This window comes from Spermophilus citellus (assembly GCF_964194105.1).
Source record: "Spermophilus citellus genome assembly, chromosome: 6".
Lineage (NCBI taxonomy): Eukaryota > Metazoa > Chordata > Mammalia > Rodentia > Sciuridae > Spermophilus > Spermophilus citellus.
The window spans coordinates 113,567,885-113,585,706 of record NC_138187.1 but is presented as its reverse complement, the minus strand read 5'-3'; the positions used below and the strand labels follow the sequence as shown (position 1 = coordinate 113,585,706).

Sequence of the window (17,822 nt, the reverse complement as noted above, 5' to 3'; positions counted from 1 at the left end):
TTCTGGAACATACAGTAATGAAATACGGCATGATAGTCCCTGCTCTTGATCATTATTAGTAGCCCTGGTAAATCTTGTGTTCTCGTGGAAATACAGTGTTGTCCAAAGTTAGGGTTTCCCCAATGTGAGTGTATGTCTTAAAGCTGTCCCTAAACAGATGTAAACTCTATATATTAATGTGACCAATGGTTTGTTTTTAATGTTTTGGGAAAGAAAACTAGTGTTGTTGTATTTTGTTATCCAGAGCCAAAAGTTACACACCTTTTTTCCTGTTTGCTTTTACATTTTATCTATATTTGTCTTTTTCCCCTGAATAATTTGAAAATAAGTTGGAAACATTATGATCCTTAAATTTTTGTGTTTCTTAAATATTTCAGTACATTTCCTAAGACACTCACTTAACCACAATACACATAGAAAAATTGAAAAATTTAACACTGATATAACAACAAATTTATATTAAAATTTCATTACTTTTGTGGGGGGATGGGCTTACTGGGGATTTAACCCAAGGGCACTTTAACACTGAGCTACATCCCTAGCCCTTTTTATTTTTTTACTTTGAGACAAGAGTCTCACTAAGTTGCTGAGGCTAGCTTCTAACTAATAATCCTCTTGTCTCAACCCCTCAAATCACCAGGGTTACAGGCATGTACCACCATGCCAGCAGATTTCATTACATCTCAATAATACTTGTCCTGGCAGGTTTTTTTCCTCATTCCAGAATCTAATCTTAGGACCATATGTGGATTCTAATCTTGAATCTGAAACAGTTTCCAGTCTGTTTTTGTATCTCTTGATTTTCACTTTTTTGAACACCGTAGGTTAGATATTTTGAGGGATGTCTTTCAGTTTAAGTTTTTATAATGTTTCCTGGCTTCATTTATTTTATAATTTTAAAAAAAAATTTTTAGTTGTAGATGGACAATATCTTTATTTTATTTATTTATTTTTATGTGGTACTGAGAATCAAACCCAGACCCTCATGCATGTGAGGCAAGCACTCTACCACTGAGATATATAATTGATTTTAATGTGAATATGCTCGTAAAAATCAAGATTAGTTGGGAGCTTTTCTTTGTTTTACTGTGAATGTCCTAAAATATACATAACTATAAGCTTTTAAAATGAAAAAAAAAGAAAATTGGTCTATTTTCCTATTGAATTGTTAGATCCCTCCTCCACCCCCATCTTCCTGATCAGCTTTTTCTGTGCAGCAGCCTTAAATACAAACAGTGCAGAGAATCATCAGACTGATACATATCAAAACAGGCACTTCTGTAATCCCAGCAGTTTGGGAGGCTGAGGCAGGAGGATCACAAGTTTAAAGCCAGCCTCAGCAACTCAGTGAAACCCTGTCTCTAAATAAAGTACAAAACAGGCCTGGGATGTAGCTCAGTGGTCAAGTGCCCCTGAGTTCAATCCCTGGCACACACCTCCCACCTGAAAAAAACATAAAACAAAAAACAGGAAGAAAAAACATTTGAGGAAACCATGTAAGGGGTAGAAAATTTCAGAGGCTATAATACTTGAAACTCTATTCAAATGCATGCCGTATAAGAAATATTCAAAAAGTTTTAAATGCACTTAAAAATTTTAATATGAAAAAAATTTAAGTTAAATAAAATAGGTAGAAGGAGAAGTTAAGGAAATTTCAAGTAAAATAAAAAGACAAAGAAAGTGAGGAAAAATGAGATCATACAGTCAATATTCAAATAAGCTTTATTTGCTAAACAGATTAAAAAAGAGATGTTCTCTCACCCAAAAAGCCTAACAACTTAATATGTCATTTATTACTATGCCAATGTAAACAGAAACGAGATTAGCGAACTTTGTGTATTAGAAATGCAACAGTAGTTGAACACATTTGGCTTGTACCATACTTTTTTAAAACTTAAAAATATTTTTCATTACTTCTTTTACCTGAAGCCTATGTAGGGTTCAGTGTGTGGCATATTATTTGAAAGGCATAGAAAAAACTATTAGGTGGTCTTTCCACTGGACTCAACGTAATTTATAGAAAATGACCATACCTACTCAGAAAATGAACGATTTTTCAGATGTGGTGAGTCTTGTGTATGCCTTTAAAAGCCATTGTAGCCACCAATAAATCTGAATGGAAGGTGTGTAGTTCTATCATAGTGTTGTTTTGGTTCATCAGGTTTTTTTTTGGTTTGGTGTCCTTCATCTTGTCCTTTGCTTCCCACATTATAAGCAACTATTTTAAATTTTATTGAAAATGTGAATTATCCCACTTGATTTAAATCTCTATATAGTAAGATTTGAAAATATTACCTTTCCTAATAAGATATTTAAGCAAATGCAAAGAGATACTTTGCATTCATACTATCTTTAGAAGACTAAATACTAAAGAATATTTCATAATTTCTTTTATAGATGTACTTTAGTATCAGCATCCCTGTGGGATATTTTAACATGAAATTTTCTGAAGAATAATGATTATGGAAAAGATCAATTAAAATACACCCTAGAATAAATACCTGGTGGACAATAGTACTACAAAATATTGATTTCTTCTCGTCACCTGTCCATCCACATCATCACCTGCCACTTTGTCTGTTCTCCCTTCCCTTACCTGTTGAAGTTGTACATACTCCTTATTATCATGTTCTCATTAGACCTACCCAGTTCTCTGAAACAGACCTTATCTCTACTTTCTTTATTTTCATGTAGTACTTTGCTTGTACAGTGAGTGTATTCCAGTCTGTCTGACTTATGCTTTGCTGTTGGGTCTTTCATGATGTCATTATGTTCCACTGATAGGACCTGTGTCTTTTCATGCCTGAACCTTTACAACAATCATTCCTAGTAGTTCAAACATACTGTTAATATTCTTCTACCTGTATTTTTGTACAAACATAATTTCTAGAGATTTATTAATAAAGCTATGATAAACATATAAGTACAATTTTAAGGTTGTTTTTTTTTTTTTTTAGAAATTCTGTTAACTTTGGCTTTTATTATTCAAAACAGAATCTTGACTTCTAAAAACTGTATTCTTGGGATTGGGGATATAGCTCAGTTGGTAGAGTGCTTGCCTCACATGCATAAGGCTCTGGGTTCAATCCCCCAGAACCACAAAAAACAAAACTGTATTCTTGTATTGAATTTAACTCTGTAACTTTTCCCTTATCAGTTTTGCTTAGGTATGTTGATATTAAGCAGTTAAACTATTTGACCATCATTATCCCTGATTTAAGAAACACTTATCAAATATCTGCCATATGCCAGACTCTGGTAGGCTCTAGAGATCTGACAGTAAAACTAACTAGTTGTGATCTCTTCTGTCAGAGCTTACTGTATTATAAGGAAGACAAAATAACAGAAAGATGTACTTGTATACTATGAAGGGAAAATAAAAGATTTGATGACGATGTTAACATGATTTATACTGGAGAAAGTTTCAGAGAAGACAACTCTCAGAAAGTGAAATGTTATTGAGGCCTCAAGAATGAGTAAGGAATTTGATGTGGAGGAGATATACAAGAAAAATATTACAGAAAAAGGGATCAGAATGTGCAGAAGCCCTCAGGCAAGAAAATTTGGGGTTTTATTTAGTTCATAGAGTTAATGACCAATTTTTGGCTATAGATGCAAATATACTAGCCGAACATTATAAAAATAGTGGAGTATTGTAGTGCTTTTCTTACTTATAACCCACATGTAAAACTTTATCCTGGCACTAGCAAAACATAAAATTAGTCAATGAATAACCTTTTAAAAAAATACACTGCTCTGGGCTGGGGCTGGGGCTGGAGCTGAGCAGTAGTGCACTTGCCTGGCATGTGTGAGACACTGGGTTCGATTCTCAGCACTGCAGATAGATAGATAGACAGACAGACAGACAGACTCACTCTTCTAAAATGAGTTTCTTACAGAGTAGAAATGCCAGAAGTGAAAACATCACTAACCACTAGTGCCTTAGACTTTGCCTTTGACTATCTTGTTCTGCATGTTCTCCCTTGTTACTCTCACTCCCCTTATTCTATTGGCTACTGAAGTCTCACCATCATCTGCAGTTTCTCTCCTGACACCTGCGTGTCCCATGTAATTCAAAACCAGAATGTCTTATCTCCCATTACATCTGCCTATGTACAAACCACCACAGCCCAAGCCAGTTCTTGTTCATTTCTCCAAACCCACAAACCCTCTTCTGTGAAGTCTTCCTTGAGTTTATAATAAGGACAAATTCAAACAGTTTAGTTTTTCCTAAATTTATTAGGCACATGTCATTATAGACTAACAAGGATCATTACATTGAAAGTCTAGAAAACATTAAGAACTACGAATGTTTCCAGGTACTATTCTGATAGATAATGTTTTTCTAATAGTCCTCAGCAGAGAGAAGAAGACAGATTACAAAATTGAATCCAGAGTTGGAAACTGACTGGATAAATGCAGTAACAGGAATGTCTAGGATTCCAGGTTGTTTGGAATTTTGGTGACAGAATAATTTAGGTTTATTAGTCCACAATTCTCATGAGATAAAAATCCTTTTGAATAGACATTAGCTGGACTGGGGTCTTCAGAGATGTGAATTATTATATTCAATTCTATGCTGAAGCTATGGAAAGTATTAAGAACACCCTCACAGGGGTGTAAGCATATCATTTCTTCTTCATGTATTAGCTGTGCCTTGTCTTTCTCCATTGCATTTACCACTAAAACAAAAAAGGATCTTTTGCTGTACTTTGGTGATGGCAAGAAAAATCTGTTCTGAGGAAACCTCATTCCAATCCATGGTAGCTTGTAGAGAAATAAAACTTCATAGGGGAAGTGCAAAAGAGAAAAGGAACTGAGTTCCTGGGACTTGGGGAATAGAATGGGTTTGGAGAATTAATATAATATGGGTTTGGGTAATGTCCCATCCTGTATCTACTCCCATAAAGGATTTAATTTCTTGGTTTAGTCCTCTGGTTTCTTTAGCAATTTATATAGCCTTCTTTGTAGAAAGTGTGTGTGTGTGTGTGTGTGTGTGTGTGTCCCCAGAAATCTGTGATTTCCTTCAGGGCAGGAGCTATATTTTGGTGGGCAGGGGAAGTGCCAGACATTGAATTCAGGCACTCAGTCACTGAGCCATGTTCACAGCCCTATTTTGTATTTTAGAGACAGGGTCTCACGAGTTGTTCAGTGCCTCTCTTTTGCTGCAGCTGGCTTTTAACTCCAAGGCCTCCTTGGATTACAGGCATGCACCATCACACCCAGAGCTGTATTTTATTTGTCCTGGTTCTTAGCCCCCCCAGCACAGTACCTGGTAAACATAAAAGATCCTTAATAAATCTAAGTATAAAGTATTATACAAGACCAAAATCCATGTGTGGCAGATGGTAATATTATCCACAACTTGTATATCAGCTAAGTCACCCTTTAGGTCTTTATTAGAAATTGCAAAACATGCAATTACATCTGCTTATTTAGCACTTTTCTTCAAAAAAGAAAAAATCTGAAATACTAATAAGAATTTGTTTTTTTAGGTGATTGATGAGATTTATCGTGTGTTGAGATATGTCAATTCTACCAGAGCCCCTCAGCGAGCTCATGAAGTACTACAAGAGTTAAGGGATATTTCCTCCATGGCAATGGAATACTTTGATGAGAAAATTGTTCCAATTCTAAAAAGGAAGTTGCCAGGATCAGATGTGTCTGGAAGACTTATGGGCTCTCCTCCAGGTATTTCTTATTTGTAATATCTTCAGTTTATAATAACATTCATACATAGTTTTATAACTTGTCTTTTTCCCCCATAACCATATATTTTGAATTTTTCTGCTAGCAAATATTTATCCACAGCATAATTTTTACTGATATATTGAATAACAGATCATATGTAACTTGTATAACTGATCTACTTTTAAGGTATATTTGTAGTTTATGATTTTCTTTTCTTTTTTGGTGTTGGGATTGAACTCAGGATCTCACACACAAGGATCTCACACATGCTATGTACATACTCTGTCTACCATTGAGCTACATGCTCAACTTTCTGTTTCAAGTTTTTCAATTAAATTATACTGTATAGAATGTACTTATGGCTAAATCTTTGCACATATCCACAACTGCTGACTTACAGTAAATTTTGTTGAAGTAGCATTGCTACTCAGGAAGCTGAAGCAGGAGGATTGCAAATTCAAGGCCAGCCTCAGCAACTTAGTGATACCCTGTTTTAAAATTAAAGAGGGTTAGGGATATAGCTTAGAGGCAGAGTTCCCTTGGGTTCAGTCTCTAGTACCCTACCACCCCCCAAAAAATAAATTTTTTTTTTTTTTTTTTTTGAGAACAGAATCTAGCATACCAAATAAAACCCAAAAATGTCTTTATGGGAAGAGTAAAATCCAATGAACTATTTCAGCCATCAAAACATCTGGCTTCTACTTTCAGAAACATAAGACTGTTTTGAACTCAGTCACTTCTATGGTAGCTATTTTGCCCTTATCTACTGAAAGGCTGAATTGTTTAATTTCCTCAACTTTTGTAAATACTTTAAATTAGGGGAAAACATTTATTAAACCTTTTTGTTTTGTTCAGATTAGTTAGCTCCCTGTAGTACTCAGTGGGATACCTGAGTGGATCTCTAATTTAATAAAAAAGCCTACAGTATCTCAGCATTAATGTATGTGTTATTTATTAAGTACCTATTATATGCACAGCACTATACTGTATCCTATGAAGAATAAAAAGAAGTGTAATACATGGTGTCTTCTCTCAAGAACCTTACTGTTTTAAAAGGTAAGACGTGTCCAGACTCAAAGTGAAATCATCATAAGCAAGAGAAATATTTAAGACAGTGTCTACTTATATACCAAATGAAGCAGAGACAGAATCTTTAGGAAGATAAAATCACTATTGGAGCTGGGGTTGTGGCTCAGTGATAGAGTACTTGCCTAGCATGTGAGAGGCCTTAGATTCGATTCTCAGCACTGCATATGAATAAAATAAGATTCGTCAACAATGTAAAAAAAAAAAAAAGAGTTTTTAAAATCAGTATTGGCTGGTCTCACTGAGATGTCAGGAAAGGTAAGAATTGTCTTGAGTCTTGATGTAAAAGCAAGGGGTTGTGGTTGTAGCTCAGTGGAAGACATCTTGCCTACCACATGTGAGGCACTAGGTTCGATCCTCAGCACCACATAAAATAAATAAAATAAAAAGTATTGTGTCCATCTACAACTAAAATAAATAACTTTTTAAAACAGAGTAAAAGCAAGGATAAGCAGAGGGAAGGAAGACTGTACTCCAGCCAAGGAAAATATTGTGATTATTTAGATGTGCAAGGAGAAAAATAGTTCAATGGATATAGGTAGGGGTAGATCCATCTAGTTCTTTTTGAAAAAGATCTTCAGAGTAAGGTTTTTAAAAATTAGGTAATTAGCTTAAAATAGTGAATTCCATGCCTATGTTATAATTTATTTACTCCTAAAAGGGAATAGTTCCAAAGCCTTCCTACACCATGTTATGTGTGATATAACCTACTCTTTGATGTAGTTCCTGCTTTGTGGCTAAGTTGAAGCCTTTGCATTTATTTAAGTGCTGGTGAACTTAAGAACATGATAGGTCTAAACTTCTCACTTGAAAGTTTGTGTTTGTTTATGTAAAATTAGAAACCATTTTCTAATTTTAATACTTGTATTTTCTTACTAGGTCCTAAAAATATTGAGTAGTATTTTATTTATATAATTTTATTTGTTTAGTTGTAGATATTTATTTTATTTATTTATCTTTTTGTGTTGCTGAGGATTGAAACCAGTGTCTCACATGTGCTAGACAAGAGCTCTACCACCGAGCTACAACTCCAGCCCCAGCAGTATTTTAAATCTAAGTGTATGCAGGAGAATGAGAATTCAAATTCATTCATAGTTAAAACAATGTGTCTGATTAATCTGTAGAACAAATAGATTGGAAAGAATAAATTCTTAGAAGAGATAGGAGGATATTCCATTCTAAAATAAGTTTGTTACTGATAAAGAAATATGTATTAAGTAGTTGACCCTTTCAAACGATTTCTCCACAGTGCCAGGACCCTCTGCAGCCCTAACAACAATGCAGCTCTTCTCCAAGCAAAACCCTTCAAGACAAGAGGTTACCAAACTCCAGCAGCAGGTTAAAACCAATGGTGCTGGCGTGACTGTTCTCAGGCGTGAAATTTCTGAGCTTCGCACCAAAGTGCAAGAACAGCAGAAGCAGCTTCAAGACCAAGACCAGAAACTGCTAGAGCAAACCCAAATCATAGGTGAACAGAATGCACGTTTGGCAGAGCTGGAACGCAAACTACGAGAAGTAATGGAAAGTGCAGTAGGAAACTCCTCCGGGTCTGGGCAGAATGAGGAGTCTCCTCGGAAACGAAGAAAGGCAGCAGAAACTATAGACTCTCTTAGAAAATCTAAACGTCTTCGGAATAGAAAGTGAATTGAAATATGGTTCTAGCTCCAGAGGAATACACAGCTTGGTAGCTTAAGCAGTTATGCATATCAGGATACTGGGAGCAACATGGTGTCTGTCCCTTGGGCTTCTAGGCTTTCAGAACACAAACTTGAACTCTATGGTTGGGACATTCTTTTCCCACTTCTGGTGGAACTGATGCACAGAATCTTTTTACTTTGCAATAGATTTGTACTAACCAGACCCGTTCTATCATGTTTTGGGGAGTTAACTTTTTTCTGTGCAGATAATAAGGAAGTTTGTTTGTTTCTGCATATATGCACATGACATAAGGATCTTAAACAAAATCCAGTCTTGACAAGAGTTAAGTTTAATACAGAAAATGTCCTGTTCACTTGAAAGAAAAAAACCCTACTTTTTAAATGGACACTATGTTGTTTAAAAAAAAAAAAAAAAGCAAAAACAAAAAACGTTGACTTTTTGTTATAAGTGACCTTTGTCTGGAATGTCTGAAAAGTAGTTAATGCTTTTTGGTATTGAAGTGATGGGTAACTGAAAGGATTTCCATAGTATTGACTGTAGAAGGAGCCTCTACAGTATTGACTATATATTTTTATAAACTACTGGCAAGGGACATATCCAGTTGTTATTATATACATGTTTTCAGTTCTTTTGGGGGCCATGTCCTACATTTGCATGGATGGATGCATGCATTGCCTAGTCAACTCACTTAAAAAGCTCTTGCACTGGTATCGATCTTGAACCTCTATACTTCCTTCTCCACTTTTTAGAGCAGTGTCTTCATTGATCTAAGCACTTAACATCTTCCACCACAACAGTTTGCCTCTAGAGAGAGAATTGTTAGTCCATTTGTCCTCCAGTTTTATAGGAACAAGACTATTAAAGCCCATTGCTTTATCTATTCTCTGTAGGGTTCAGGTACACTGGTTAAGGCAAAGTCCAAATTCCAAGGCTGTTTCTGTCAAGATCAGACCTCCGGGAGCTAGCAAAGATCCTAACTCGTCGCTATGTGCTCATGGATCATATTGGTGACTGAATAGGGGACCTAATTGTGGATGCAGTTTGCCACTGAAGGAAAGTTTATTGAAGAAAATTGTACCATAAAAAAGCAATTCGATCATTTCATTTCTGGGAGATGACCCGAGGGAAGCTTTTTAATATTAATTTCAAGCCTTCCTTATCCTATAACAAAAGCTTTATTTTATTTTATTTTTTTGCACTTCTGTTTTTAGCTTGTAACTGGAAAAGCATGTCTTGCACTGTTCAACCTTTGAGTGGTCACTTTAACAATCTCCAAATTGTGTACAGTGGTTCTTTTGCCAAAAACAGTTGTATATTTTTGAGACATTCAACGATCACTGTCCAAGTTTTATTTTAATGTACTACTAAATTATGTAGTTATTTGTCAAGTTTTTAAACAACTGTTGCCTTGGGCTTCAGTTATTTAAAATAAATTTAGGTGTAATATAGAAAACTATCCCTTTCCAGGTGGGAGTTTGACACCTGTATACAATCTAAGGTTTTGGTAAGTACCTTAGTTGAATAAAAGCACAAGGTTATCACCTTTTTGATCCGTCCAACATGACATGGTTTTGCATTCTTTAGGTTAACTTTTTCCTATCTTTTTTTAGTATTGTCCTTTCATAATATTGTCCTTAGATTTTGATCAATTATATGTCTACCTTTGAAACTCCATTTACAATGTAGTATGTTTTCAATGAAAAAACATAAAGTAACATCCAAGTGTTTATGGTTTGTTGGGAAGGTAATTTTAAAATAAACAGTTTCCTAAAAACATTTGTCAGCCAAGGTCATCCATAAAAGTCCCTGTCTGGAACTCATTTTCTCAGCAGGTCTCATTTTGCAATCATAGGATTTAGCCATATTATCATAACTTTGGAGGAGGCCTACTGGAATACTCATGGCCTTTACTATTATGCTTTTTCTGGTAATAGGAAACCTTTTTTAAGTATCAGAGTACTGGTTTACAAACTATGATCCTTATGCATCAAAGGGATATAGCCTCAGCTTTTTGGTTTTTTTGGTTTTGGCAGTACTGGGAATGGAACGCAGGGCCTTGTGCATGTTAGGCAAATACTGTAACCACTAAGCTACACCCCCAGTCCTCAGATTATTTCTCTAATAGTTATTGAATTACTAAAGTTTCCTGAATTTCTTTTTAAACTACATCAAAATAGCCTAAATATATCTGTAGTCTTCCACTAGTTAACATGAGTATATGGCTTTCAGAGTGAGCATTCACACTGTTAGGAGGTAAATTTTTTGTTTCCAAATTCAAATTTCTACAATGTATACTTATAATCCCTGTCCATAAGACTGAGTTGCACTTGTTAATGCATGAGTGTTTCATAATTAGAATAAAGCACTACAGTTGTTTTATGTTGTAGACTAGCTAAAACAGGTTATGGTATTGTCTTCACCATTTATTAGAATAGTTATTGGGTAACTGTTAAACTTGCTTTTGGATAGCATAGTAGCATTTAGGGTTCTATAAATACATCTAAACTTGACATGTTACAGGAATTTTATAAATTAGTCTCAGAACCTTCTTGCTCTGCATTTTATGCCAGTAATTTAAATGCTGTATGTTTTAATAGTGCAGCATTCCATGAAGTATTGCCATCATCTTCCTTGGCGGAAGAGACTTCCCTGTTTTAATGGGTCATTCCCACACATAAACTATGGTACAACACTACATACATGGATAAAAATGTGAAAAGACATGGATAGGAAATGAAGAGGACTGGCCCCAACCCTCACCCCAGCCAGATCCTCAGCTTAGCTTTCGTGTGGACACGGTTTACTTGGTTTTCACACATTCTGAGGTTATAGAAACTGCTGTTTTTCAGAATTCTCTTTTGATGTTCAGAGCCTGGAAATAATGGGGCAAATGCAAATGTATTCAGAGTAACCCAACTGTTTTTAAAAGACTATTGGGGTGCCACCAGGTCTAAAGCCGCTGGTTTTGGAAGCAACTTTTTTTGTAAAATGTGTTTTTTGGAGTACTGAACTTTACAGAGGCTTGCCTTAATCTCTATTTAGTAGTTTCAAGATGTATGCGCTATTATTCTACATGTTCAAATGTTAAAATATTCTATGTAGCCCCAAAAGTGGGTAAAACAGAGTATAAGTAATGCCTAAATAAATAAGCTAAAAGGTGTCACTACAACTGAGTTTTTCAGAGAAAGTGGACATATAAAAATAGGCTATGCGTCATAAAAATAATGGCACCTTAGGATTGCACTATTTTATGCATTATTTTATATGCCATTTCATAGCCTGCACTTTAATCTCCAAAGAAATGATGTATGATATCCCAGTTGTTCCTTATTATTAATAAACTTTTTCCTAAGACAGGGCACTTAATTCTATTTTACTATACTGAATTAGTTTCTTGGAGGTGGATTCTTCTTTTGGGTTCTCTGTTTCCTTAGCCATAATATTTTCTAGGATCTGGGAACTCCCTCTTTTGTCTATTTCCAACAGTATATAATTTTAATTTAATGTAATGTAAATCTCATACCGGTGATCAGCACATTCTTATATTCTCTTCTAGCAGTGAGTACCCATTTGTTACATTTATCAAACCGCTAAAAATCTGGCTGTAAAATTTGAAGGCAGGAATGAAAGGCATCCTGATGCAGTCACTAGCAAAGAAAGCTAATTGTAATAGGAAACCCAATTTGATGTGCTGTCCAATTCTTTGACTTGGCATCTATCTGAATTCCTTTAACTAGCAAACAAAAGGTAAAGTTAGAACTACTTAAAAGTAAACTTTCAGCCTGCCATCTTCAGAAAGTTATTTTCAGAAAATATTTAATCTACAAAATGAGACTAGTCATTAGTTGATTGCTGCCTGCCATAATCTCATTTTGAATAGCAATACAGTTATATTGATAAATATGACAGGCTGAAGTAAATTAGTTGGCCTTTTGCACCTTCCTAAGAATCTTGGTTAAATTTCTGAAGTTCAGAAATTAAATCTAAATTTTTCCTGTTGTGTCTGAAGAAAACCATGAGGTTTAGAAGCATTATTGGTAATCTGCTGAGTTTGCCAAAGTCTAGTGGTCCAAATTCAAAACTACCAAAAGGTTAGAGTGTTTAAAATTCCTTTATGTGGCACCATGTCTGTTTACCTATGCTTATGAGCAACAATGAGTCACTAGTTGACCTTATGGAATTTTAATTGTTAAAACCTAATCAACTATTGGAAAGTAAAAAACACCTCCCAGTTACACAACAGGGTACGTGAATAAATGTGTTGTTACCAGTGCTACTTGTTTTCTTTGTATTTCATGCACAAGTTTGGAGCTCCATTGCTAATGGGTACCATATTAGTAGATATTGTCTCATGAAGCACTGTACTGTGTTTTTACACATAGTTCTTCACAGCCACCTTATCAAGCAAGTTTTACTCCACGTGTGGTCATTGGACTTTGGTTAAGGAACAGGTCTGAAGTGTTAGGTAAGTGACATTTTAGGAGTTGACCCAGACTGCCTCTGAAGGGTTGTACTTCTTGCTGCACTGCCACATTGAGACACTAGACTTCCTGTGTGAGTGATCATGCTGTACATCACACAAAGCAGCCAGTGCACAAAATCACTAATGCTAAAAGTAGTATATAGAACTTGAATCAAGTATAAGCTGATCTGAGGAGGGACTGTTACACCAAAGGTTTTTTTTTTAGCAATGGGTTCACTCTAAGTGTGTAAATAGAAGAGATAAATGTCAAGTTTTTTAATTAATTTCATGTTTCTTAAAGATGTGACTGACAGGGAATTGCTGACAAGAAAATTCTCCAAGGAAAGACAAACTTCCTACATAGTTAGTGCTTACTCCCCTTCCCCAGCTCATCCACAAGGTTGACAAAGTGAGATCACAGATAATGTGATGCTGAAAGGTGAGGGTGACAGTGGAGTCAGTTGTCCCAGTAATACCACTGCATTCTGATCACCCTGATAACAGCCTAGAAAAATAAAACCTGCTGCTGTGTATCCCAGTATTCAGAAGTGGAACACAGTGGAAATCTATCTCTAAATTCTCAGTGGCTCAGTTGTGTAATAGTTTCATGATGTTAGAAAAAAACAAGGATCTTGACCAGTATTAAAGCTTTTTTTTCCCTCCTAGGGGTGCAGTTCAGAGGTACAACATGCGCATACACAAGGCCCTAGGTCCCACACATACACACAGAGCTCTTTATGAATTTCCTCATGTTAATTCCTGAAACAATTCTTACAGGATCCAAGATCCATTAAAGATGGAAATTAAAAATTAATTAAGTCCATTAAATACTGCATATTATGTTTTACTTGCTGGTATACATTCCTCTGGTTTTTGGTGAGTCATTCTCAGAGCAAAATGAAGGGTAAATTGTAAGGAGACAAGACAGGAGTGGTGGGTGTTTGAGCCAAAAGCAGAAATTATGTCTAGAAAGAAAATATAGATCAAGGTTGAACTTTTCAAAATTAAACATTTCATTCACAGAAACAAGGTACGGGTGACAATGTAATCAGTTTCTCCAACACTGTACCTCTATTTCTGTAATATCTAAATAGGTTCAGCTTCTGTGTTTTAAATCCCCCCACTTCCTTGGAATTGAATAAACCTGAGTTTATAATTAACAGATTTGGTAAAATTTAACCCTGGGAATGAAGATCTAAGGTATACCACTGTGCTGAGACTAGAACACAACTCATCCTTCTCGAGGCCAAGTGAAGGCCAACTTGTTCTTTGTAGGTTCGGAGCAAGCTTACCTGCACAAGCTCTTAAAACAGTTTCCATGACCCTTACCATCTTAACCATTTTGAAGCATACAATGCAGTAGTTTTGAGTACATTCACATTGTTGTGCAGCCATCACGACCAGGCCACATTCTTGATGACTTGGCTGAAGTGGCTGGGCGTGATGCCATTTCTCTGATCTTTCCTTTAGAATGTAGTCATGGAGCCAACTCTTGCACACCCCCAGAGGTCCAGGTGCCCTGATATGGAAACAGCTGATGTGAAGAACCAATTCTTATAAGGAGCAAGTTGTTTGTGCTTGGCCAGCTGGACTCTGTCCACCCACTCCAGGACCTTCAGCTTCCTGGATTTTTTAAGAAAGGCTGCCAGAACTCTGATGAACTCTTGCTGGTTTACATCTTTTACAGGAATTCTAAGTTTCACGTGCTTTCTGGACTACTGACCAGGGGAAAGGGCATCAATTTTTTTTTTAAGCCAGTATAGAGGATATAAGATAGTATTTCATTGTGGTTCAAATTTGCACTTATCTGATGACAAATGATGCTAAGCAGCTTCTTGTGTGCTTGCTAGACACTTTCATATCTTCTTTAGTGGAGTATCTTCAAATCTTTAGTTTATATTTGGAAATTATTATCTTTTTATTGAACAGGAGTTCTATCTATATTCTACATACAAGGCCTTTGTCATATATATATATTGAGAATAATTTCCCACAATCTACAGCTTCCTTTATTTTCATAACAGTGTGTTGTGAAAAGTAGCAGTACTTAATTTTGATAAAGTTCAGTCTTTCAAGTTTTTTTCTTTTTTTAATATTTTTTTAGTTGTAGTTGGATACAATACCTTTATTTTATTTATTTATTTTTATGTGGTGCTGAGGATTGAACCCAGCCCCTAGCACATGTTAGGTGAGCGCTCTACTGCTGAGCCATAATCCCATTCCCTCAAGTTTTTCTTTTATAATTTCTATTTTCTTCATTCTAAGAAATCTTACCCCAAGATCACCAAGATTTTTCTCTTATGCCTTCTACTAATGGTTCCATAGGGTTTGAATCATATTTTCTAAGGTTTAAACATGCTTTGATTAATTTTTTGTGTATTGTGTAAGAAATAATAGGTTTTATTGTTTTTCTATATAAATGTCCATTTGTTCCAGAAACATCGTTGAAAAACACCTTTTCTCTATTCAATTTCATTGTCCGTTTGTCAAAAACAAATGGGCCATTTACAGATTCTATTCTGTTCAGTTGATCTGTGTGTCTATATTTACACTATACCATCCTGTCAAATTACATTAGCTTTTAAAAGATTTATTATAATTTCAAAATTTAGCATGATACATCTTCCAACTTCTTTCTCAAAACTATTTTGTCTAGTTTAGATCCTTTGCATTCCTTTCCAATTTTTAGAATCAGTTTGATAGTTTCTGGAATTTTCAGTGGAATCACATTCAATCTAAGGCCATTTGAGATTTAATATCTTAATAATTCCATGAGCAATGGTATATCTTCTCTTCTATTTAGGTCTTCTTTAATTTATTCCAACTATACTGTGAATTTTCACATACAGGTCTTGCACATATTTCATTAGACTTATCACTAAGCATTTCATGCTTTTGATGCTGTCATAAATGGCTTTTAACTTCAATTTCCAATGGCTTGTTGTTACCATTGATTTTTGTATTTTGGCCTTTTATCCAATGACCTTGCCAAACTCATTCACTTTTACAGAGTAGGAGTCTTTATAGATTCCTTACAATTTCTAAGTCCTTTTATCATAAATTTTACAATTTCCTTTCCCATCTGTATACTTTTATGTGTCTTTTGCCTTACTGCACTGGCTAAAATTCCTATACAATGTTGAATGGAAATAGAGTGGACTTTCTTGTGTTGTTCTTGATTTTTAAGGGAATGCATTCATTCTTTCCTGCTAGCTGGGGGTTGGGGGGTGCGCGGAACACTGTATTATTGCCTTTCTGTGTGACAGGAAAACCTCTTGTCATCATCCGGTTTCCTCCCTATTTTGTTTATTTTATAAATTCTGAGCTCCAAGTCTGTGAGCCTATTGCTTAAAATATTTAAAAGCAACCCTCAAAAATATCCTTAACATTTAGATGACATACTGGTGGAAAACATCCCATTTATAATAGCAAAATAATGATAAAATTTGGTAAAGGGAATTTTCAGGTGAGCTTTCCACATCTGAGGATTAATATTTATTTCAAACCAGCAGAAAACATGGACCAGAACCCGGGTCACAGCCTCCCAGTATGCAGTCAGAAGTCATCATTATCCAGACCCTGCTCTTTTACAGGCTGGCTGCCCTGATGTGGTCTTATCTGAGACTACTTTGTGGGCATTAGCCTAGTTCCATTTTCTGATCTCTGTCTCCCCACATCACCAAAACCCATTTTAGCTTCCATATTATCAGGTACAGGTTCTTTATGGGTACTGTAAAAAGTTAATATTTTCCTACAATTAAAAGAGAAAGAGGAGCCCTGGGGGTTTAGCTCAGTGGGAGAACATATGCTAGCTTGCCCTGGGTTCAGTCTCCAGAACAACAACAATAAAAAGAATCCGTGTGCTGCTCTGAAATTTTAGCAATTGTCATGAAAACATTGCCCTTAAGTGCTGTCCTTTCCACCTTGATTATAGATTAAGGGCTCTTTCTACATAGCTGTCCATTTTGCCTGAGCCAATCACACTCCTGGTAAACATTTAGATCCTATCAGAATCCCTTCTGCTTCAAGGAAGAAGTTTCACTTTTTAAGACATTCTCATCAACAAATGTGAACAATACAGTGTTCTCCTCTCCACCTCCGGCCTTCATCCTGGATATCTGCCCAGAACATTCAGTGAATCCTATTGAACTCTTTCAAATTCAGTCTTCTGTCCCAGTTTTCTACTGCTTTAAAATCAGCAAAGACCTCAGAAAGCTTTTAGCACTTTCCCACAGGGTTAAGGCCTTAGCTGCAAGATGGTTTGATTTTCTTTTCTTTTTTTTTTAAAGAGAGAGAGAGAGAGAGAGAGAGAGAGAGAGAGAATTTTTTAATATTTATTTTTTAGTTTTTCGGCAGACAGAACATCTTTGTTGGTATGTGGTGCTGAGGATCGAACCCGGGCCGCACGCATACCAGGCGAGCGCGCTACCACTGGAGCCACATCCCCAGCCCGATGGTTTGATTTTCTAATTTCAGTCTAGGAATTTTTTTAGTGAGCCAATAGTGCAGACATTTATTGTACAAAATAAAATTTTTTATAAAATTTATTCTTTTTAAATGTATTGTGAAATATAATATAGCATATATAATATTATTTCCTCTCATACTAATTTTTATAAAGGTATTTTTTATTTTTATTTTTTTAGTTGTTGATAGACCTTTATTTATTTATACGTGGTGCTGAGAATCGAACCCAGTGCCTCACACATGCCAGGCAAATGTGCTACCACTAAGCCACAGCCTCGGCCCTCATACTAATTTTTTAAAAACACTTTTTACTTAGTTATAGTTGGACACAATACCTTTATTTTATTTATTTATTTTTATGTGGTGCTGAGGATCGGACCCAGCGCCTTGCACGTGCTAGGCAAGCGACCTACCGCTGAGCCACAACCCCAGCCCCTCATAGTAATTTTTACATTTA

At 35.7% G+C, this 17,822-nt stretch overlaps 1 protein-coding gene across 1 annotated transcript in view; it reads left to right on the top strand.

Moving 5' to 3' along the window:
* The window catches only part of FBXO28 (F-box protein 28), a 32,314-nt gene extending 20,718 nt beyond the window's left edge, over positions 1–11,596 (top strand). Inside the window, exons 4-5 of the mRNA XM_081299126.1 lie at positions 5,496–5,691; positions 8,027–11,596. Of these exons, the coding sequence (XP_081155252.1) occupies positions 5,496–5,691; positions 8,027–8,421 (591 nt within the window). The 3' untranslated portion in view covers positions 8,422–11,596. The remainder of the gene's footprint in view (positions 1–5,495; positions 5,692–8,026) is intronic.
* Positions 11,597–17,822: the final 6,226 nt, after the last annotated feature.